General features: G+C 37.1%; 1 protein-coding gene and 1 pseudogene across 5 annotated transcripts; both read left to right on the top strand.

Moving 5' to 3' along the window:
* The window catches only part of LOC135634328 (probable BOI-related E3 ubiquitin-protein ligase 3), a 5,445-nt pseudogene extending 2,140 nt beyond the window's left edge, over positions 1 to 3,305 (top strand).
* Positions 3,306 to 4,619: 1,314 nt separating this feature from the next.
* Positions 4,620 to 23,218, top strand: LOC135634326 (oxysterol-binding protein-related protein 1C-like). Of its 5 annotated transcripts, none has more exons than XR_010495294.1 (11): positions 4,622 to 5,533; positions 5,632 to 5,988; positions 10,294 to 10,393; positions 14,007 to 14,455; positions 15,789 to 15,944; positions 18,077 to 18,244; positions 18,320 to 18,460; positions 20,534 to 20,764; positions 20,835 to 20,948; positions 21,742 to 22,411; positions 22,579 to 23,218. XR_010495294.1 is itself a non-coding variant. In XM_065144735.1 (10 exons), the coding sequence occupies exons 1-10, from the start codon at positions 4,907 to 4,909 to the stop codon at positions 21,907 to 21,909; spliced, it is 2,511 nt and encodes an 836-aa protein (XP_065000807.1). In that variant the 5' UTR covers positions 4,620 to 4,906; the 3' UTR covers positions 21,910 to 23,218. The 5 variants fall into 5 exon arrangements, 3 of the variants coding, with proteins under 3 accessions (XP_065000807.1, XP_065000808.1, XP_065000809.1); XR_010495293.1 differs by having other exon boundaries at positions 22,544 to 23,218; XM_065144735.1 differs by having other exon boundaries at positions 4,620 to 5,533; positions 21,742 to 23,218.
* Positions 23,219 to 23,537: the final 319 nt, after the last annotated feature.

The following is a 23,537-nucleotide window of genomic DNA, read 5'->3' as shown; positions in this document are numbered from 1 at the left end:
TTCTGGTGCTCAAATCTCCTCTTTTTAGAAGCTTGTTACAGTTAAGGAATCCTGACCCTCGATGTCTCCTTTGGGTATTGTTTGATATCATAGTTGGATGTATTAATTGTAACTATGTGAGGGCCTCTTTCGTATTACTAGAGGAGCAAGGAGGTTACAGGGGGAAAACAATGCAATTGTAGTGGCAAGTTGAGGATGCTTGACTCACCCCCTTTCAGTTGCTGGGACTTCAACTGTTGCTGGAGGTGATTTAGCAAGCCAAAAGGGCTTGCAGAAGGGCAACTAGCTCTCTGGTTGATTGAAAAGGGTCATCTTTGCATCTTCTGTCATCTCAAGTGGCATCTTGGCATGTGTTGATAGGCAATGATATGAAGATGGGAAATTTAACCTGCTTCTCAGTGACTGACATGGTAAGATTCTGGGATATATGAGATTTTAGTTCTAGACATACTTTCCATGCCTAGTTCATTTTCTCTCTCTTTGTTTTGCTTAGTTACACTTACACACATGACCATTGATAGTAAAATGGAAAGAATTCTCTTCTTACTTGCAATCTGTTGCATTGACAGAGGTATAAGACCTTGGGAGCTGAGGTAGGAACAAATGATCAGGATATAAGGCTGCAAGACCATAAGAATGGAAGTGTGTGGGACCACCATGAAGCCTGGGGTCACTTCGAGAATGCAAAAGAACCTATGTGTGATCAGTGTTATCTGGAACCAATCACTAGATGTTCAGTTGTGGTCTCTTCCTGCACCAATGCATTGTCAATTCACACAGGTCCAATGTTTCAGTTCATGCACGTTCAACCAGCGGGACACAGAATGCCTTATGTTGAGTGTCTTCTGCCAGATTGATGTCACGAGGCATTAAGGATCACATTCCTCCAAAAGAACAAGGTGCTGTCAAGAATTGCTACTATTGGCATATCGATGATCATTGATACAATCTTTATTTGACTGCAAGTGTTCAGGAGAAAAAAGGGGTTTGTGGTGGTGCCAGCTATCTGCCATCTCAAGCTCCATCAACAAATGACCCAGCCTCAACAAGTCACGTCATAAATGAAGTATGATCCTGCTATGTTTTGTTTGAAGTAAATTTGAAGCTTTATGAAAATCTTGGTAAGAAAGGAAGTGGAGAAAGTAGTATCATCAGATTGTAGTATATTTGCCTGGAAGCAGATAAAGCTTAAAGGATGTGACCAGCCCACTGCCTATGGATTTTGTCAAAGGATTATCTGAGCAAGCTGAAGGAGAAATCCAACATTATTCAATTTATATTGACTATGAGGTAAACACTTGCAAAATAATCATCCTGCTCATATGAATTAGAAAACAGGACATTACTGGTTGTATGTGATGGTTGTTAATTTGATATGTTAAAGGAACAAAGTTGTTTTAAGTCTCTGCTGCATAATTTTAAACTATCTTCCCTTGTCACTAACTTGGGTAGCATTTGAAGAACATATTGTTATATTGCACATTAAGATGCAAATGTTCCTTTCTCAAGAATTTATGCTTTAACTAATTTTGATGCTTTGTGATCATATATTTTGAGTAATAGTAACTTCTCTCGTAATCAGAACTTATATATGTTATATCGGGGACATGAATGCATAAATGGTAGGTTGCTTCCAGGTTCACTGAGTTGGGTTTTTTTTTTTTTTTCTGTAAACTTCATTCATTGTCAAGAAGAGACATATGTATATATGTATATGTATATATGTATATACATATATATACACATATATATATATATATACATATATATACATATTTATTAATTTTACATTCAATGTATGCTATAGAAGTTCAGTTTTAACTATTTAGTTTATCTACCGTACACCATATTGAATCTTTTCATATCAACTCTGACACTCAAAATGGATGTGTTTTGCTTCCAAACTTTTGCCATAACCATAGAAATTTAGGCATCTGATGAAACTCATGCCTAGTATCTATGTGAAGTACTCTGACAACAGATACTTACTCCTCGCAATTTAACGTTTGGTATTTGCCAATTTGCAGGGTGGTGGTTATTGTTAAGAGTTAAGGAAACTATCTGTACAGGATTGGTATTGTCCAAATCGTGGTCCATCAAACTATCTGCACAGGATTCACAGAAACGTTCATGTGTAATGAGCAGTGACCATTGGACATCTGATACCCTTGTTGCAATCTCTACCAACTGATCTACGGTGAGACACATTTTGCAGAATGTAAGACTTTCTGGGCCAAGTTCAAGGTCATTACAAGTAGCACCATTCACTCCAATCTTTGGCATATTAACTAATGCAAATACCAGTTGCTTCAGAACCGATTTGTTCCTACAATGCCAAGAGAGCTGCCTCCGATCATCACCCCTGTTAATTGCTCGCAGAGAGGACATTGTCTAGGCTACGTTCACAGCCACATGAGGTGTTGGTCAAGCACGAGAAAGGACAGGAGAGTCTCTCTTATATCTGTGGAACCAAATTTTACGTGATTTCTTCGGTGTTTATACCAAATGCCAAGAATGACTTGTTCAGGTAATACATCTTTCTTGCTTTTCTTTCCATCTGCTATGCAGTTTCGATATAATGAATTAGGCTCATCTTTAAGTATTGGATATTTGAATTCACTGCTTTGTTTACCACTTGAATTAATTGATTATAATCTCTATAAATCATCAGGAATGATAAGCATTTGACACGGGAAACAAGTCTAGCATTATACTTTCTTTAGAATCTCAAGTTATATCATCTCATGATTTTATGATCCTACATACCCAAAATAAACCAAATATTGATTATACTACCTGGACAGGATCTATATCCAAATCTTATCATACGGTAGGGAAATTTCTCTCTTTTTTTTTTCTTTTAGAATTATATGTTTCTTGATTTGTTTATTGCATACTTAAGAGACTCTTTGTTCGAGCACTCTCAACATCCTGCCTTTTTTTGGCTTAGCTGTTGGTATGGTGTCACTCATTTGACATCATGATTTATGCATCTTATTTTATGCTGTATGTTGTGATTCACTTTGTTCTGCATTTGGACTAATTTTATTATGACAACATGATAGATGTCGGTAAACAGCAATCATGCATTTTGTTATTCAATCAATACATGGAAGCTGTCAAGGCGCAGACCAAATTGTCATCACTAAGCCTTCTTTTGTATCCTCTAGTGTTGCTCAAGTTGCTCCCATTATTTATTTTCTTTTAGAAGGTTGATCGTGACATCAAGCTTATCAAAGTCCCATATATTGTAACCATCCACAGTTTGTAATGCCTCACTAAACCCCATCATGCTTTCATTTTAATGTCCTTTCCTCTATAATATTAAATATAACATAATGATCAACATCCAATAAGGCTACATTTAGGAACATATTTTATTGAGGGCCCAATATATATTTTAAAACATAAATTGGTGTTTGATAAATTTTTTTAATTGCATCTAGTTTGGATGTCGGATTAAAAATAGTTAAATATTGATGCTACCTCTAGTTAATATTATTTTTTATTGTTATATAAAAATGAAAATGAATGAAAATGCTTTTATTTTAAAATTATTTTTTACTATTTATAATTTTTTTTTATTTATTATAAGATTACATATATGTATTTTATTTAAATAAAAATATATATTATTTTATTATTAAATAGGTAACTTTATGATAAAATATTGAATAAAATTTTAAAATATAAATTTATCAAATAACACTTGCATTAATCTACAATTACTCAAAAAAAATTTTATTCTAACTGCATATTAAAAATATAAATATGTTTTCAAACGTAGTCCAAGGAATGGTGTACGATGTTGTCGTTGGGTCCATTTCATTTCAGAAAGTTGCATGTGATTATTGAATTCTCTCTTTAATAGAAATTAAAGGCCTATTCAGCTATTCTCGACCCCACATAACGATGAAAATATAGAAGACCCTTTGTGCCTTTATTATTAGAGTATTTTTTATATGATCTAAAGAGTTTTTTAGTCTTTCGTTATCTTTAAGATTGTGCAAATCACTCCACTAATGTGACTATTTGTAGTTAGCAATGTATTTATTTTCAAATTGACTGTCTTTTGGATCCCAAGTTTGGCTTTAATTCCCACCCGTAAGAATTATCTTCCCAAGTATTTTTAATCCCTGAAAATTGAATTAAGTACATGCTAATCCTTATTTTTATCCACACTATGAATAGGTATAGTGTTATATTTCAACTCTTTATTGTTTGATCTCTGACACCGTAAACTGACGCGCGCTGTGAAGTACACCAGAAATAAGGGCCCACCGAAGGTGAAAGGAAACCCACCATGCATCTCGCCACGGACTCGGTCCTTCCCCCCCTTTGACCGTGTTCCAGCTGTCAACCGCCGTCATCGACCAATGAGACGACGCCACTGCCGCATATGCGCATCGGATCTTTGTCGTACGCGTGTCTGAGTCAAACATCTACTTAGGCCGATGAGTAAAGCCCTTCTTTGTTATTGGAATTTTCTATGAACCTTATCTTCTTCAAATAAAATAAAATATTTTTGATAGACGATCCTCGTATTATCACCTCAGAAGCATCCAACACACGTCATCATCAGCAGAAGTTCCAACAAGTTTCACCCATCAATTCCATTCGATAATAGCAAATCAAGAAAAAATAATTGTTTTTCATGTATATATAAAGGCCCCTGCCAAATAATTAGTATCATTGAGCACCGGCCGCCTCTCGAGTCGGGTCGACTCCTCGGTCTCTGCATCGCTGGGCAGAGGAAGGAGAGAAAGGTAGACAGCGAGATGAAACAACAAAAGGAACCAACCAACTCAACCGTATCACCCGCACGTGGCCGCCGCGATCCCCGTCCACCTCGCCATCTCCATCGCCCCTTGCCATTCTGTTCTCTAATAGTCGATCGGTAGATCAGATGAATCCCTTCTGCTGCTCCTCCCTCGTTCCGGTCTCCCCTGCCGGCGCGACCGCCCCCTCTCCCTCCCCCGCCGCACGCCATCCCCTCCCGCAAATGCCCCTTCCTGCTCCTCCGCCACCCCCTCCCCCTCGTAGCTCCGCCGCCGCCTCCGTCGCGCCCGTCCAGAGCCGCGACCCCTCCCCCCTCCACCGCCGGAGCTTCAACGACCACAACGGAAGCCTCCGCTGGCCCTCCACCCCTACCAGCGCCTCGACCAGCCAGCAGCATGGCCACCACCACCGTTCCGCCACCCTCCCGTCCGATCTCTCCGCCTCACTTCGCTCCTCCTCCCACGACGCCCTCGACCACCGCGAGGTCCGGCTCAACAACATCGTGGGTAACGGGATCGCTGGGATCCTTCACAAGTGGGTCAACTATGGGAAGGGTTGGCGGCCGCGCTGGTTCGTGCTCCAGGACGGCGTCCTCTCCTACTACAAGATCCACGGTCCTGATCGCATCGAGGTCAGCCGGGAGACCGAGAAGGGGACCAAGGTCATAGGCGAAGAGTCCGTCCGCCGGATTTCTCGTCGCAAGAATGGTCGCTCCCATCTCCCACGCAAGCCGGTCGGCGAAGTCCACCTCAAGGTCGGAGTCCTACCACTCTCTGATCCAATTTGGATGTCTCCGTAATCTTCCGCTTCTTTCTTGATCAGATTTCTTGTCTCTTTTCTTGCTTTCTGTAGGTTTCATCGATCCGGGAGAGTAGATCGGACGACAAGAGGTTCTCCATCTTCACCGGGACCAAGAGACTGCACCTGAGGGCGGAGACGCGGGAGGATCGGGTGGCATGGATGGAGGCGCTGCAGGCGGTGAAGGACATGTTCCCGAGGATTTCGAACAGCGAGCTCATGGCGCCGGTGGACAACGTCGTAGTGTCGACGGAGAAGTTGCAGCAGAGGCTACACGAAGAAGGGGTGAACGAGGCAGCGATACACGATTGTGAACAAATCATGAGAAGCGAGTTTTATGCGATGCAGAACCAGCTTGTGCTTCTTAAACAGAAGCAGACCCTCCTAGTCGACACCCTCCGCCAATTAGAGGTGCCTCTTTTTTCTGATTGATGGACCTGTGTAGATATCTGATACATTTGTTGTTTCTCGTAAATAACTTGTTGCCTTTCAATGTCCATGAACTTAAAATGATAAACAACAGTAAACTTGTTCAAAGTAAGGCAGCTTTTATGGCACTTGGAGCTCTGTGTTTCATCTCAAAAAAAAAAAAAAAATAGAGTAGCATCTTGCAGAGACTATTGAAAGCAATCTCCTTCTGGCTAGATATAGTCACATTGCTATCAAGCAAGTATGCGATATTTGGATACAAGGTGAACAAGTTATTGAAAGCACTTTAGGAGTGGGGTATGCTTATACTTGGGAATCTTTTCCATTTTTCACAGTATGGACATAAATTAAGACACCCTCAAGCATGAGTTTCTTGGATGGGCATAGGGAAACCTGTCAATTGATCTTGTGCTTTGACATGGTACAGATGCACTGCGACTATCAGGCCTGTTACAACTATACATGGGCAAAACTCTCCCTTTTTTCTGCACCCAACTGGTACTGTACACTGACCAAACTAGGACAATATGGTGTATAATGCAATCCATCCATGCCTGAAGTTTGTTAGGGGAGTAGGAATTCTTCAAAATTAGATTAAAATTATTCCTTCATCAAGGTTTGTTTGGAGCCAAAGCTGGTCTGCTTATTTTTTTCATGATTATTTATATTTTGATGCATCTTACTATTTTCATTTGTTTGGTGTTGGTGTACTTCATTTTAATTGGACATGTCTAGCTTTTCAGTAATAAGAATGACTTTGTTAGGGAATCAGGCCTTTGTTTGGAAATGATTAAGAAGTCGAATCTTTGTGGATGTCTATAGGTCAAGTTGTTAAAGTTTGAGGTGTCCTAAATTATTTCATGTGGAGTCTTGCCTTTATTTGACAAACACAAGCAACATCCAAGCACTCATGACCTACGGCAGATAACCATATGGGTCAAGCCCTCAAAAACGAGTACCCGTATATGAGGGTCATTGTATCGCAGTATATTGCCTGGTGTGGAAAATATGTATCGGTCCAACATGTGATTGATATGGATGGTACATATTGATTTGTTAGTATGTCCCACCGTATCATGTGTTGATATGTCAGTACGATTTGATATGTATTGTACTGATGGCTGATCAGTACACCGGCACGGACTAGTAAAGTGAACCATGCCCGTATGGTGCTCTTTGAGGCTGTGACAAGAGCCTAGCCCATAGAAATGGGACCAGTCGGATCGGGATATTACTTAGACAACATTATTATAAGCTGATCTTTTTCTTCTTTTTATAAGTTCACCTGGATAGTCCAAAATCTGGGACAGGTTTTTTCTGTCTTGATGCTAATGGTTGAATCTGAAAGGATTTGTAGCTGGTATTGCTGCAGTGCTATATGACTTAGTTATGCTTCTAGTCAGTAGATCATCTTTAATTGTCATTTTTTGCTTTAGCAGGACAGAGATGAAAGTTCCTGAGTCAGTGATGAGCAGTTAGGGGCTTGTTTGATCCGATAGATTGATATGACAAGGCTACCCATCAGCAAGTAGAGTTGCATTGAAGATAATAGATAAGGATTAGGACAAATTTCACTGTCCATGACTTGCTGGAAATCGAACTTCCCCTATTTGGATCAGCAGATAACAAAAGGAATGAGAGAAGAGGAATTAGGAAATAAGAAAGTAAGTTTTACCACCAACTGTTTGGTTGTTCTTCTCCTGTAAACCATCAAACACTTGTTGAATTCAACCATAAGTGAACTTCTTTTCCCACCTAACAAGAACTCCTAGGACCTAGACCTTTAGGGTTCCCAAGGTCAGATCAAGTTAACAACCTGTGGACTCTTGTTAAATGGAGTCCGTTTAAACTTACATAGTCCCAATTGCATCCTAACTGTTCTTTTAACATTTAAATAGAAGTGATGGGGGATCACTTGGGGGTATGGAAGCGGCCCTAAACAATGTCTTGGACTCAATGTAAATCTATATGGTCTCAAACTGGAGTTGATTTGGCCTTTTTCATTTCTGATAAATAAGTTATTTTAATTTTTCTTTTTCGACTATCTATCTTTTCCTGATCATGCATTTCATAAAGTTACCTTCCTGGTGCATTTAGAATTGAATTTAGGTGCTTTTAGAGTTTGCGGTGATTATAAAATGGTTAATATTAAGAAGTTGTACTGACTCATTACCAAAGTCATGCCTTCAGTAATGCTTCATCAGTCAGTCTCAACATTTAGTGTAATGCTTAAGAAAATGTCTACCTATGTGGAGGCACCAGTTTGTGAATAAGTGACCACTTTGCCTTGATACTTTTATCTGAAAATAGCCAAATCATGACAACTCATCTTCTGATGTCAAAATGTTCTTGTGGGTTGTTATTCTTCAATATTTCTTGATATTTTTTAAGGTTTAAAAGTGGTTCGAGCTAAAGAGCACTATAAAGTCAATGAAATTGGTGTGGTTTAAGATGTTGCAGCATGTCATATATGACTAAAAGATAATGGTTTGGTATAAAACATAGATGTAGATCACACTCTTTAGTCATATATCACTCTCTTTAGAGTCTTCCCTCTACCTAAAGGTCACTTCACGCAAGCCAAAATAGTTACATGATTATTTTGGCCAAAAAACAGAAAAAAAAAAAGATGCCTAACATAGTGGGTTTAGGGTTTAGGGTAAAGTAATTCAAAACCTCCATGATAAAAGATCCCATCTTATCAATTCATGCTTCAGAAAAGAAAAAAATACAAAATGTCAGTTTACAATATGTAAAATGAATTAATTTAATGGAATTTGGTTGCTACCACCAGGGGACGGGACACGTTGTAGTTTTATGGTTATCAAAGAGTTTAAAATATTAATTATTATATGATATATCCTCATCCACTTCCACAAGTAGATGAAAATTTTTTCTCTAACTCTGCAGCTGAATGGAGATTACTTTCTACTTTCTAGTTGCTGCTTCTTTATCAATGGATATTTCACATATAAGCATTTCATGGTCTATTCATCTATGGATACAATTGTCTCTGCATGTTATAATTAAAGTGGAGGTGGGGGCTCAGAAAATGGCTGACCATTCTACTCATGTAAACAACGCAAATTGAATGCTTTGTGTCCTCATTATGAAGTTGAAAGATCCCCTTGCAAAATAGAAAAAAACACACACACAAATAAAAAGAACAAAGAAAACAGTATAAAAAATTGACACATACAGCTGAAATATTATGAAGGAAGGGTTTTTTTATGCTTAAAAGTTTTTCGGGGCTAGTCGTGATTGATTGTGGTTGGTCAGAATTGGCAGGTCAATTTTATCATGGAACTAACCAAGTCAGACCAAATATGGAGTCTAGATCAGAATATCACGAAGTGTGAAATTTAAGGTTCCTGATGCAAGTTATTACCCATGCTTTAACATGTGAAGTAAATCTGGTTCCATGGCATCCAGATGACTCATGGTGATACAGATGTGAAGTTGAACTTAATATCCTCCCTTCTAAAGAACTAAAGAGCTTTAGGGGGGAAAATGAGAAAACATACTTTTGCATCACTTTCACCTTTTTAGTGACCTTTTTGTCCTTTTTCATATGAACCTGCTTTATTACACAGTAGAACTGCATTTAGGTAATAATACTGATACATCATATATTTTTCCTACAGTCACTTTCTTAATGAATTTATATCTAATTTACTAATATTATGGCCTGAAGTTGGAAAGAAAAGCAAAAATAGAAATCAGTGCAACAGTTTATCTTATTAAGATGAAGGGAAAAGATTTTTGAGATCGTAGAAAAAAATCCTCAGTGAATAAAAAATTTCAAGAGAAGAATATAACAAGGTATTGTTTGTGAAAATCAAAAGAACCATATCTGAAAGTTGAAACAGAACATCATTTATTAAATAGTTTTTATATGTGATTTCTCATTTGGCAGATGAACAAGCTGTTTACTCTTCATCTTACTATTTTATGATCTAGATCAGCATTTTAACAGCATTGCATCCACTTTGTGCATTAACATTGTGGCATTGTTAATTTTTGTGATCTCTGTAATCTACACCAATGACATGCTGAAGCTTGCTTCATCCTGGAACCTATTAGCTTTGAAACTTTACTGCATGGATCATTAGTCCTGATGACTATTCATAATTTCATACCCTACTAATTATTTCGCAATTGTTAAATTACCATTGAATGACACATAATGTTTGTTACAGTCATTCTTAATGGTTTTAGTTTTCTGAATTGTGTTTTCTATTGCCATGAATTTCTACTTAAAAAATGTCCCTTCTTTCTTACGTGTAGACAGAAAAGGTTGACTTGGAGAATACCCTCGTTGATGAGAGCCAAAGACAATTAAAAGACCATGGGCCAGTGTCTAGGTCAAGATATGAGAAATATAGTGGTATGATGTACAGTATGCTGACTTGTAATACCATGTTAATGTTATTCACTCTAATTGTTATTAGTTGATTTCTGCAGGGTTTATTTCTTCGTTCAATTTTGAAATTTGAACCTCATCTATGTTTTTCTCTTGCAAGGTCCAACATGATTCAAAGCTTTTCTTATCTCAATATTCTTGCCCACTGAACGAACAGACATGTCCTGCACTGTTAGACTTATTGCCTTTTTAAAATAACTTCATATGTCATATCTTAGATTTTTTTTTTCATATCTTTTCATACATTCAAAGCCAAGTAGATAAACATCATTTTATTCATCATTTATAAATATTTATTATAATTCATTTATTCATCAAATCATAAGTAGAAAAATAAACATAGTGATATTAACTTCAAGAATCATCCAAGTGGCTCTACCTAGCGGTAAAGGAAGGTCCGCTCTCTATTAGAATCCGATTTAGTACTAGAGAGAAGTTGCTCTGAAAATCAAAAACAAAGAAAATTCAGCAATGCTGAGTAGGAACCTCAAAAGTCAACTCAAAATGAATACATGATCAAAATTCAATCATCCCATTGGCGTATATCAAATACCCGAATGAGCATTCCCCCAACAGCGGATAGAGAGGCTTTATCCTACGGGATGAGTTTGTGTTCTCCCAACAGCGGATGGAGAGGCTTTATCCTACGGGATGAGTTTGTGTTCTCCCAACAGCGGATGGAGGCAAACTCATATCGCACTCCCAACAGTAGATGGAGTGGTGTCCCTCACCCGCCAAAGTGGGGATACGTTCCTCCCAATAGCGGATGGAGGAATCGTCCGGCCGTCACGTCTGACGGCCCGCTAATCCTCGAAGGGAATTGCTCTACTTGCTCTCGGCAGGAAAATAACATAATCTTATATTGGTCATGTCCATATCGAGATGAAATAACACATTTAAAACATCTCTTTCAAATATCATCAATATCAAATAATACAAATTAGCCCTCAATTGACTTGAACCCTAGTTCAATCGATCCAATTGAATTCAATTTACTAGAACCTAACTGAATCGATCTCTAATCCTCATTTAACTGGTCTGGAACCACCCTAGACTAGTATAATATGGACTAGATTAGGTTCAATTTAGGTTAAACTGACTTGATTAAGTCAATCGATTCGGAATCATCCTGAATTAATCTAGACTAATCAAGCGTAGTTTAATTTAATCAATATTTGGGCTTAAATCCAATAATAATATTGGGCTAGATTGGGCCAGCCCATCTATTAGTCATGTGCATTACACATGACTAGGCATACATCACACAAGGCTGGCCCAGCCCTGGCCCATGGACTGGTTATGTGCGTCGCATGTGATCGCCCATGATAGTTGAGCTGGGTTAGCCTACGGGCCAAGGCTTGATCCGTGGGTTGGGCCTAGCCTACGGGCTGGGCCTGGTCTACTGACTGGGCCTAGCTAGTGGGTTGTGGCCTGACCTATGGGTTGGGCCTGGCCTGTGAGCAATTTCAATCCAATTCATATCCAATTTCATACAACAACATATATTTACTAATCATTATATAAACAAAAACATAATAACACATTAAAAGATAGATTTGAAGATAAGCTTTAATACAGAAAACAACCTTCTAAATTTAAATAGAAATCATATTTTCTAACACATGTATAATTTTAACATATTCTAGTCAAATAAATTTTGAATAATTCAGAATAGCACATTTTAAATTTCAGATAAAAGAATATCAAAATTTTAGATAACATATTTTAATCTAACAGAAATTCTAATCCAGATGAGATTAAAGATAAGTTGTAATGTCAAGAAATATCATATATTTAATACATAAAATATGTAAATTTTTAAGATGCTTAAATCTAAAAATAAAAAACCTTAAACATGGGTCAAAGAACATTATAAAAACTTCAGTTGATAGATTTTAATGCAATAATAAAAATTTTGACACTTAAAGAATTGAAAAATATTTTTTAAAACTACAAAACATTCAACATTTAAAGATCAAAATAAAAATAAAACTTTTATTTTCAAGAAAGATAGGGAAATCTACCTCTCGTCAGCAGGGTGTAACTCCTTGTTCCTCCCGTTGCAGGGCTCGACTATGTGAGGAACGAAGGAGAGAAATTCCTCCCCTTAAATAGGAGGAGGTGAGCCTCCATTAAAGGAAGTTTATTTTTATTTTCGTATTTATTTAATATAGATTATTTTTATTTAATATACTAATAAATATGATTTCACCATATTTGGAATGCTTAATAGTTATTTCCTAATTCGTATTAACAAACAAGGAAATAGATTAAGATTTCCTAAATTACAATGACAAGTAAGAAAAAAAAACTAATTCCTAACTTAATTATTTGATTTGATTACATCATAGTTTTGTTTATTTTAGATCTCGTTCTTCCTACTTGCTACCTGCATCATTTGTGGTGATGCTATGTTCTGGTTTGTTGATTAGCATTTGCCTCCATTCACTTGAGTCCACTTCGGCTCATTATTTGCAAGATTTTGATGAGGTCTCGACTTGTAAATTCACTAGAGTGTTTATCTTTCAGTGCTGATATTTAATGTTACTATTTAAGTCACAGAGTTCTTTTTTATTTTCCTTGTTAGGTGCTGATATTTGTTGTTAGAGTTTAAATCACAGATTACTTATTTTGCTAAAAAATGCTCATTTTTGTAGCTATTAACTAGTAACAAGTTCCTATACTCTGTGAATGGCTGAACATGTAGATTCGTTGAGATTATAGAATGATCTTGGTAAAATTTTGTAGATGGGGAGATGGCTAATTTTGTTGGCAGGAGAACTTCATTCTTAAAGTTCCCCACCAAGACTTGCTGACCAATACAATGCCATCTTGTTGGTCATTGACATTCAGGAGTCTGATCTCAAGTTGATTGTATTATTGCAGTATGATCTGTTGTCTATCTTGCAGTGTCTGTGAATGTCTTATTACACTGGTATTTAGGAATGTACTCTGTAGTCTGCTAGATATCATCAAGAATAATTTTGCATACTTGCATTGTTTGGCTTTGGCAACATTATCATGCTTCCTCACTATAAGTACTGGCACATTACAATTTGGTAACATTCTTTTGCTTGTTATATTAGTTTCTCCAGGAAGCAACTTTTTTGTCCACATTCCTGAAAGAACACCATGAATTTGTTCACTTTTCAACCATTTGCCTATATTCTTATCTGTGCCCTACAAATGCAAATGCTTACAACAACAGAAACCTTGACAGGGTAGTTTCCAGTTGGATTACTTTAACAGCTAGTTCTCCTTCATTAATTTTTCATTTTTATACTTGCTACCTATATTGTGAACCTTTTCACTTTTGCTGACTGGAATTGCAAATTTTAGATTAATTTCAATAAGGAATCTTTCTGCACTGATGTCATAATTTATTTTCTGGTCTTTTATAAAATTACTCTTGGCTTAAGACAGGTAAACTTTTAACTTCTATAGCTTCTTCACTTGGTCACCGAGTTGTTTACTTGGTTTATGTTGGTAATATAGCATTGTCTTCTTTTCTTCATTTGATGTCAATTTCTTGGATATATGTAGTTCAGTCATATTCAACCATTAATTATTTCTCCAGACGGGAGTGCAAGTGAATCTGATTATGACAATGAAAGGCCAGATGCTGCTGAAGAGGAGACTGATGAAGAAGACAATACTTTCTTTGATACGAGAGATTTTCTTTCATCAAGTTCTTTTAAGAGTACAGAATCTGACTTCCACAGATCTGAATTCGATTCTGATGATGAGAATGATTATGGTGTTGGTTCTGTGGGTGCTAGTGACTCTTCTATGAAATCTGTGGAACCCAACTATCCCAATGTTAGGAGACGTGAAAAATTGCCTGATCCAATTGAAAAGGAAAAAGGAGTGAGCCTCTGGTCGATGATCAAGGACAACATCGGAAAGGATCTTACAAAAGTTTGCCTTCCTGTTTATTTTAACGAACCATTGTCATCGCTGCAGAAATGTTTTGAGGATTTGGAATATTCGTACCTAATTGACCGAGCATATGAGTGGGGCAAAAGGGTATGTCTTGAAATTTATTGATTCACAAAGGAGATATTGATTATTTGTAGACTTTGGTTACTTGCGAAATTTCAGCTTTAGTTGCATTTAATCAATTTATTTGTTTATAATTTCATACGTTTTGTCAATAGATTTTCGATGAGATACATGTTGAAGCAAAGTTCTTTTGTTGGCATAAATTTGCATTAGTTATTGTTTAATTATTTCTAGTCTAAACTGGAATGCTGATGTTAGACCAATTTATATCAACATATGTTTTATGATGGACAAGTTTATTTGTGAAGTAAATTAACTCTGTTTATGGCCTGCCCGCCCTTCGTGTCTCAATATTAACAGCCTGCTTAGACTTGTATGTGCATTTTGTCTTCAATACCTGTTCCCACAGTTTTCAGTTCCTTCTGGGAGCTAAATGGTTAATGGACAAATAAGAATGTCAGGAATTTGTTTCCATTTTGATGTTTGTAAATTCCAAAAGGAAGAATTTATTTCCTTTTTCTTTTCTTTTCTGTCAAGCTTAATTATATTTCTGCATTACTGTGAGTTTGTACATCTCAATCTAATAGCTGTATGTTTACTCTAATATTTAATTTGCATTGCCAGGTTGACATTGATAGGAGAAGCTAGAAATTTTCCTGCACCACTTGGATGTTGAGTTTCAAATTAAATTACTAAATCAACTAGGCTCCACTATTATGTAATCATGTGGAGTCTGGTATTATCTTGCTAAATAGTCTTTTTGCAACCATTCTTTTACAACTTCATGACTTAAATATGTGCTTTTCATTAGCACCTTGCCCTATGTCACATAATTGTACATGTTTTGCATCAGCATACCAGACATATGAAACTTGTTAAGTGAATTTTATCTGACGAATAGATGCCTTTATTTAATGTACCATTTGGTGTAGGTTGAACCATTTAGTTATTTTTACCACAGTGAAATTTATGCCTAAGCAGTGACGTGGTCTATCATCTGACATATTTCACACTTTTCCAGTTCTAGACAAACAACCATATTGCAAATTGAAAGCGGCATGCTTTGCAACAATATATAGAATTTTAATGAGGACATGTTAGTTGCTATTGAGGGAGAACACCTGGACAGAATTCCATACACAATGAAAGAACAGAAATGTTGCCTTGTTTTATTATGTGTTGGACAAACACTTAAGGTCTTACATATTCTTGAAATTGAAATAACTTGCAGCACTCTTTCTTTTAGGATTTTCAGATGCAATAGAATACATGAAAGTATTTATGGTGCAGTTTTTCCTGCAAGGCCTCAATTCACACTCGTATTTAGCTTGATATTTGGTCTCTAATATAATGTTAGGGGAATGGTCTTATGAGGATACTCAATGTTGCTGCATTTGCTGTTTCTGGATATGCTTCAACTGATGGCAGAACCTGCAAGCCCTTTAATCCACTTCTTGGGGAAACATACGAGGCTGACTATCCAGACAAAGGCCTCAGATTCTTCTCTGAGAAGGCAGGTTAACATGCAAATTCATGTGTGGATCTCATAACTATATGTTTAGAGTGATGAGTTGCAATTGATCACATTTTTCTAGTTTCATATGTTATATTTAGCTCTTAAATATTGTTTCATAGTTTCATATGTTCTCATGGATGGGCGCGTTTTCATCCTTTTGTCTCCTGTTTTGCGTCATGTTTGTCTGATATATGGTGGCTTTTGAAAGGGGCATAGAACTTCTTGAAGGTCATTGAACTGTTGATTTATAGCTGAATACAATATTGTTGTTGAATTTTGTGGATATTGACAAATAGCATCTGATAAGGCAGAGTTTATTAATAGCTATTTATCATTGTAAGAAAAAGTATGGTTGTTTGTTCCAAAGTAATTGTATTATAAAGGTGCAAATTTAGAATGAAAAAAATGTCATCAAGTTTACTCTTACTATGGATTAATGCTAATAGATTTTTTGTGTGTTTACTAAGATTCATCTCACATGCCAGAGAGCAGTGATTGAAAAAGGTGCTCGGGCGCTCGCCTAGGCACTCGGGCGAGGCGAGGCGAGGCCCGAGCGCCTCGCTAATGTCCCAGGCGGTGCGCTTCAAACAGGCGCCGCTTGGGCGCTCACCCGAGCCCAGGCGCTGGGCGCTTCGGGCGAGCGCCTGGGTAAACCAAGTGACCGAACCAGGATTTTAGGTCTGGTTCGGTCTTGGTTCGGTTGTTAGTTGATTCAATCGAACCAACTAAACCGATATAACCCTTACCCAACCCTAACCCGCTGCCGCTCCTGCTCCCGCTGTCGCTGCTCGCGCCTCCCGCTCCCTTTCCCTTTTCTGCTGCCGTTGCGCTGCTTCCTCGTTTCTCCGTCATGCTCAGTATACAGTATACTCTTAATATTAAGTTTATTTGAATTTTGAAATGATTAATTTTTAATACTGTTAATAGATTAATAATATATTATTTTGATTTTAATGTTGTTAATTTTTATTTATTTGAAATTATTACATATTTTTATTTAAAATTTTAAATAATTATATTTATTAATTATATTATATATTTTTATATTTTAGCGCCTCGCTTCGCTCGGGCGAGCGCCTAACACCTTGGGCGTTTTTGGACCTTGGCGCCTTTTGGCACCTAGCGCTTTTTAAATCACTACCAGAGAGCGTCGAGGTTTATTTCATTAAGATTTGAAACAGTTGGAGTTTAGAAAACGGTAAAGTGGATCAAAGGATGCATCAATGTAAACAAGGTGAGAAATAATTGTCTGCTAGTAATAGCATATGTGATTCTCATAATAAACCAACCTGGTATATTTCTGCATTTTCTTATTCATTGAGAATTTGAATGGGTTGTTGACCTTGTTAGTGATTGTAGTTGGTCCATATGGGAGCATCTAAAGATAAATTGAAACCCTCTTCTCTTTTTCTGTGTATGTTCATTTTTGGGGGCGTAAAATAGATGCTCAAAGACTCATATGACAGAAGGATTGTTGCATTGTGTATATTTAGAAGTTAAATTAGTAACAAGCTCCAGTAACGGATAAGTTCCTTTTTTTTGTCAGTGTCATGATAGGTTTCTTTTTTTTTTTAAGCAACCAACATCCAATAAATTGATAAAACCCTCTAACCAGAGATAAATAAGTTTCCAAATTTTTTAACATATCTGTCCTGCTGATATGCAAAACCTGTAAGGTTGATCAAACAATCCAGATGATACTGCACAGTTGAATTGATTCTAATATCTGTGAACAAGGCATAAAATAGGTCAAGACATGGAAGCCAGCGTGTACTGAGCATTGATGGATAATCAAATTAAGTATTTTGGTCTCTGCCCTTCTGCTTTTGTGGCCCTTGTAATGCTTCAATCTAGTAGGATCTTTTGTAACTACAGTTTTGAAGCCCATTACTCAAAGATAATATTGCTCTTGAGATTTTATTGGTATCTCAAATCAATATGTTCATTGGATGCATGTTTGTTCATGCTTGTTACCATCAGAAGTTAATAACTTATAATACTTGCTCTCAATTGTTATGTTCTCATGTTTTCCTCTTCTGAATTGTTCTTTCACTACATTTTTATAAAGCACTTTTTCTTTGTTATGTAAGATAAACTGTTAATACTATTATTTTATTTACCACTTATAGGTCAGCCATCACCCCATGATTGTTGCATGTCATTGTGAGGGAAAGGGATGGAAGTTCTGGGCAGATAGCAATTTGAAAAGCAAGTTTTGGGGTCGTTCAATTCAGCTTGATCCTGTTGGTGTACTGACCCTTGAATTTGAAGATGGTGAAGTTTTTCAATGGAACAAGGTAATGGTCTTTGCATGAAATATTTGAAATCTGATTTTGGTTTTGCATATAGAACTTTAAAATATGCTATTTCAGGTGACAACTTCCATTTACAACCTCATACTGGGAAAACTTTATTGTGATCATTATGGTACTATGCGTATACAAGGAAATCATGAATATTCATGCAAACTAAAATTTAAGGAGCAGTCAATAATAGACCGTAATCCTCATCAGGTAATCAGATTTTCCTCTCGTTTTCTTTTATGATGGTGAACATGGTATCTTGCGTGTCTTTTTTCTCTGTTGCAACAATTTTGGGTATCATTTAACGATTAGCATACCTTCAATGTTGTTTTCTTCAGTTCTAGTGCTAGTTGCTCATTTTTGTTTTCTTTAATGTATCTACAATTAGAATTTTTTATGTTTTTGACTTAAGTTTTATATTTGCACTTGTTTTATGAAAGGTTTGTAATTTCGTATTGTACCGGAGTTTCGAGTTCAACTCGGTACGGTACAAGTATACTGAGCGGTATGCCTCGATATATATATAATAAAAGTTAAAAAATAAAACAAGGGGTGACGTCTCGTCGTTTCTTCTCCCTGGGTGGGGAGAATAAAACCTCAAAGCCTCGGCGACATCGCCGAGGTTTCTTCTGCCCACGTCGAGGCTTCTTCTCCCCGCACGCATTAGGAGAAGTCGCTGACGACGCCAAGGCCTTATCACCTCAGACGAGGAGGCAACATCTCATATGCAGCGTTCGACGAGAGAGGGCGGCGACGGATCTCCAAGTTCTCCCTTTTCTTCTCCCTCTTCTTCCTTCTCTCTCAACTAATAGCACCCGGTAGTGGGCGGCGACGGTCGAAATCGACTGTTACTGATCGATTTCAGGTGGTAACGGGGCGGAAACAGTCCCAATTGATGGTACCGCCCGATAGCGAGTGATCTGCGTGCGGATTTGCTGGCGGATCGGTATGGGTGGTATCATTCGAAATTAAAAACCTTGGTTTTATGCAACATGTTGGTCAAGAAAATCATAACTTGAGAGGAAAGTACATCAGCAGTTGGCCTTCATTCAATGTCTTATGCATAGCCTGCAAAAATTTTGGCATATGTTTCTTCTACTGTTGTATTATATAATAGGGAGCATGGTTCTTTTCCCTGAGTGTTTGTCATTTTTTCTATGGATTTCAAATTTAATGATTGTATTGGTCTATAGTTTTGGTTTCTTGGTTAATTTACTGAAGAAAATGATCATTTATTGTTTATGATCCGAACCAGATTTTAATTGTTCGACTTCAAATATGGTTATGTTGGTTTTTAGAATATTATTGATTGTTTGAATTATATCACATTTGAATAAATTAAGCATCAATTTAGGAATTTTCTCCATGTTGAAAAATTTTGGACCTCACAAATTTTCATTTGAAAAGAATGGCTTGTGTGTTTTTATCCTTCTCCAACTTTTTTCAACTATTTCATCCATATGTATCTATCTTCCTTTTTCCTTTATTCTGGATTGTCTTTTTTTTCCTTTTTATTCCAATGTTTGTTTTATTGTCCCATAGGTTAGTAAGGGTTCTTGAGCAAATAAATCCAGGCAGGCTGAGCAGTGTTTATACTTGGTAGAAGTCTAGGTAGCACAGATACCGATATGGACATGTGGATACAACAGAATGCAGGCGTGTTATGAGACAACACCCTTAAAATAAAAAAGGGTAGTATACGACATGGCATGAATATGGCTAAAAAATATATTTTCTATGCACCTACAAAATAATAAGTAAAACATTACATTTACAAACCAAAGCTAACAATTAAATAAAACAAAGCTTACCTCTACACCAGTTAACGTATTGGTTGATAAGGATTCTACACACTAAATCATAAAACATATTAAGAAGTAGTAATTATTCAATTATATGGAATTAGTATGAACTTGTATATACATATTCATCAAAAAACAAATTATATGCATGTGAAATAGATTGGAGCATGAAATGATTGTGCCAACCGTTGAACCTTGTCAACTCAGTGTCTGAGCTGTCCAACTACAACAAAGTTTTAGGAGTATGACATTAATTGGCTGTCTATTACATGTTTTGCATGTGTCATACACATTTTAGTATCAGACAAGTGCCAGACATGGATTTGTAGCTTATGAAAGTCAGTGGTTCATAGGTTTATTGGGGGATGCCTAGTATTATGGTTGCACTCATTCTAGTGGATTCATAGATTCTTATTTTCTAATGCCATCATTTGCTTTTCGTTTAGTGACATAGTAATTGCTAAATGTAAACTAATTGTAGGTGCAAGGTATAGTTCAGGATCGCAATGGGAAAACTGTAGCAACACTCGTTGGAAAATGGGATGAGAGTATGCACTATGTGTACGGAGATTGCTCTGGAAAAGGCAAAGGATCTGAACTATTGTCGGAAGCACATTTACTCTGGAAACGTAGCAAACCACCTAAGTGTCCCACCAGATACAATCTGACACGCTTTGCAATAACAATGAATGAACTCACCCCTGGATTAAAGGTGAGAATATTGTTTTACTGGTTAAAACGTTTTTTATTTATTTATGTATTTTGTCTCAATTGTGTGACAGGAAAAACTTCCATCGACTGATTCAAGGCTAAGGCCAGATCAGAGGTGCTTGGAAAACGGGGAATATGAAATGGCAAATGCTGAGAAGTTGAGACTGGAACAGCGACAACGTCAGGTTAAGCTTGGAATATCTTCTTTTTTCTTCTTTTCTCTTTTGCTGAATCTTTAATAGATCAATTCAACCATGAAATACCTTTGCAACTAAAATAGTACGAAGCCTCAGTTCCATGGCAAGGTTCCTCTTTTGCAACTAAAATGACTTTGTCACATAAACAACCTCTTTGCTTACTAGGGCAAGCGTTAATACATTAACCATCGGACATACCCCACACTGGTTTGATCCTTTTTGGGCACTAGACTGCTCTCTCTGTGTTTGCAGTATACGTTGGAATGATTGCTTTTGGGAAGTCATTGGTTGCCAGACCTTGTTTGTGAAAATCTGCTCAATTGTTTTTTTTTATTAGAAACTAATTGCTTGGTGCAATATTTTAAGTCTTAGGGATTCTTTGGTATGAGGGTTCTTGCATTGATTGCTTGATGGTTTCCTTCACAAATCTGCTCAATTTTTTTTTTTCTTAGAAACTAATTGCTTGGCGTGATATTTGAAGTCTTAAGGATTCTTTGGTATAAGGGTTCTTGCATTGATTGCTTGATGATTTCCTTCACAAATCTGCCCTATACTAACACTCAATTTAGTTCAGCCCTGAAACTTTCAGAAGCCATTTTCCGCAAAAAGGGCATCTCTGGGATGTTCCGTTGAATTGCAATTGTCTTTGCTAACCTTGAAAATAAGGACCAGTTCATGTCCTTATGTTTGGATGCCTTCAGTGCTCACAACTTTTTAAGTGGTATATTGAACTCACTCTCTTATAAGCTTTCTTTGATGGAACCATAACTATGTGATGCAGGCAAGAAAGATGCAGGAAAGCGGTTGGAAACCTCAGTGGTTTGCAAAAGACAAAGAAAGCGATACATACCGGTACTTAGGTGGTTACTGGGAAGCCAGGGAAGATGGCAAGTGGGATGGATGTCCTGATATCTTTGGTCAAGTCCATGTTGATCCGACAATAGATTGACTAGTTGTTCAGAAAGCAAACAGTCTCTTCTCTTTAAATTTTTTTTCCTTTTAAATACCTTTTATTTTCCTTTTTCTTTCTCTCTCTCTCTCTCTCTCTCTCTCTCTCTCTCTCTCTCTCTCTTTTCTTCTTGGTGGGTTATACTTCACATTTTCGAGCAACCAAAATTCCATACATAGTTAGTGTAAACAGGGAAATGGTAAACTATACTGCTGCTTTTAATAATAAGAAAAAAATGAGCATTCTTCCTAATATTTTTACCGATTCTATGAAAACTTGAATCGGGTAGAAAGTTCATCAAAATGCAATTTTGTTTCTGCTATTAATAGATTGTAAAAATCACGAAGAATTGTCAGTTACTTGGTGCTGCAGTAATTTATGTGTTTATGTCATTTAACTTCGCTCCTGCTCTTTTGTTCATGCATGTGGTGCAAAACCTACCTACACATGATATAAAAGCCAGAGCAAACATCTTTCAATGGTTGTTTCTCCCTGCGGTCTGGTATGCCTTCTGTCACACTTTTAAATGCTTCAATCTTTTGGCGTTCTCATTAATCTCCTCCTTACCTTTGCTCGCTGTAAAGTAGTGATTCGAGAATAGATATAGATCCTAATTGTATGATAGTTGCATCAGCAACACTTTTGCCCATCTTCTCCCTGCTCGTGTAGCATTCACAGGTCTTGTCACCTCGAATCCGCCAACCGGCGCTCGACAACGAACCCTGGACAGCCAAATCTGAAGCAACCCCAAAGGATGGGTGCTCTCTTGGAGGTGACGACGGGGCGAGTCTAAGCATCGCCACAGCAGTGTTAATTAATGGGCGGGACGTCCAAAAGAAGATGGCAGCCGGCATCGACTGCCACAAAAGGAGGAGCGGAAGCACGACTCTTTCCTTCTTTCGTTCTATCCGTCTACCGAACGGTCTCAGAAGGAGCGGCAGCTGTGTCCGGCAATGAATGAGAGAGAGAGAGAGAGAGATGGCAGCAAAGTTATTTGAAACTGTTATTGGGGGAGAACTAATCCATCTGCGTCTTCTTTAAAGTTTAGCGGGAAGCTTAACAGATAGATGGCAGCAAAGTTAAGGGGAGGGGGACATACAAAGCAAGCCGAAAGCTACAATTCAGCAGTCATTTTATCTTCTTCGATGGGCCAATAAAAGGTGACAACTTGGGAAGTGATAGCAACCTGCAACGTGGGGCTGTTGAAGTCCATCACTCTATTCCTTGTACTCTCTCTCTCTCTCTCTCTCTCTAATAAGAAACCATTCGTCGTTCTGAAAAGCTACAAATGCAAATAATCATTTTCTTCCCACTTGTTCTACGAATGCAATAATCGAAACTCGTACTGTCTCGTCTCTTCCAGATTAGATGCACGAATCATTTCTCCACATAGAAACAACTACATATCAAAACTAATTATTTTATAGTCAGAGTAATAATTTAATATTTTTTTCTTCATTTATCGGAAAATACGAGAATAAAAAAAATCATAATGTCTCAAATATTTGGGATAGATACTTGATTTTATTTTCCACAGTCATATAATATTTAAATAAAAAGTATTTTTTTGAAAAAAATAGTAGAATGAAAGATTAGTTTCAATCGAATGCTTTTTTTATATTTAAAAT

This window comes from Musa acuminata, chromosome BXJ3-3, assembly GCF_036884655.1.
Source record: "Musa acuminata AAA Group cultivar baxijiao chromosome BXJ3-3, Cavendish_Baxijiao_AAA, whole genome shotgun sequence".
Taxonomy (NCBI): Eukaryota; Viridiplantae; Streptophyta; class Magnoliopsida; order Zingiberales; family Musaceae; genus Musa; species Musa acuminata.
The sequence above is the reverse complement of the archived record's forward strand: the minus strand, read 5'-3'. Positions and strand labels throughout refer to the sequence as shown.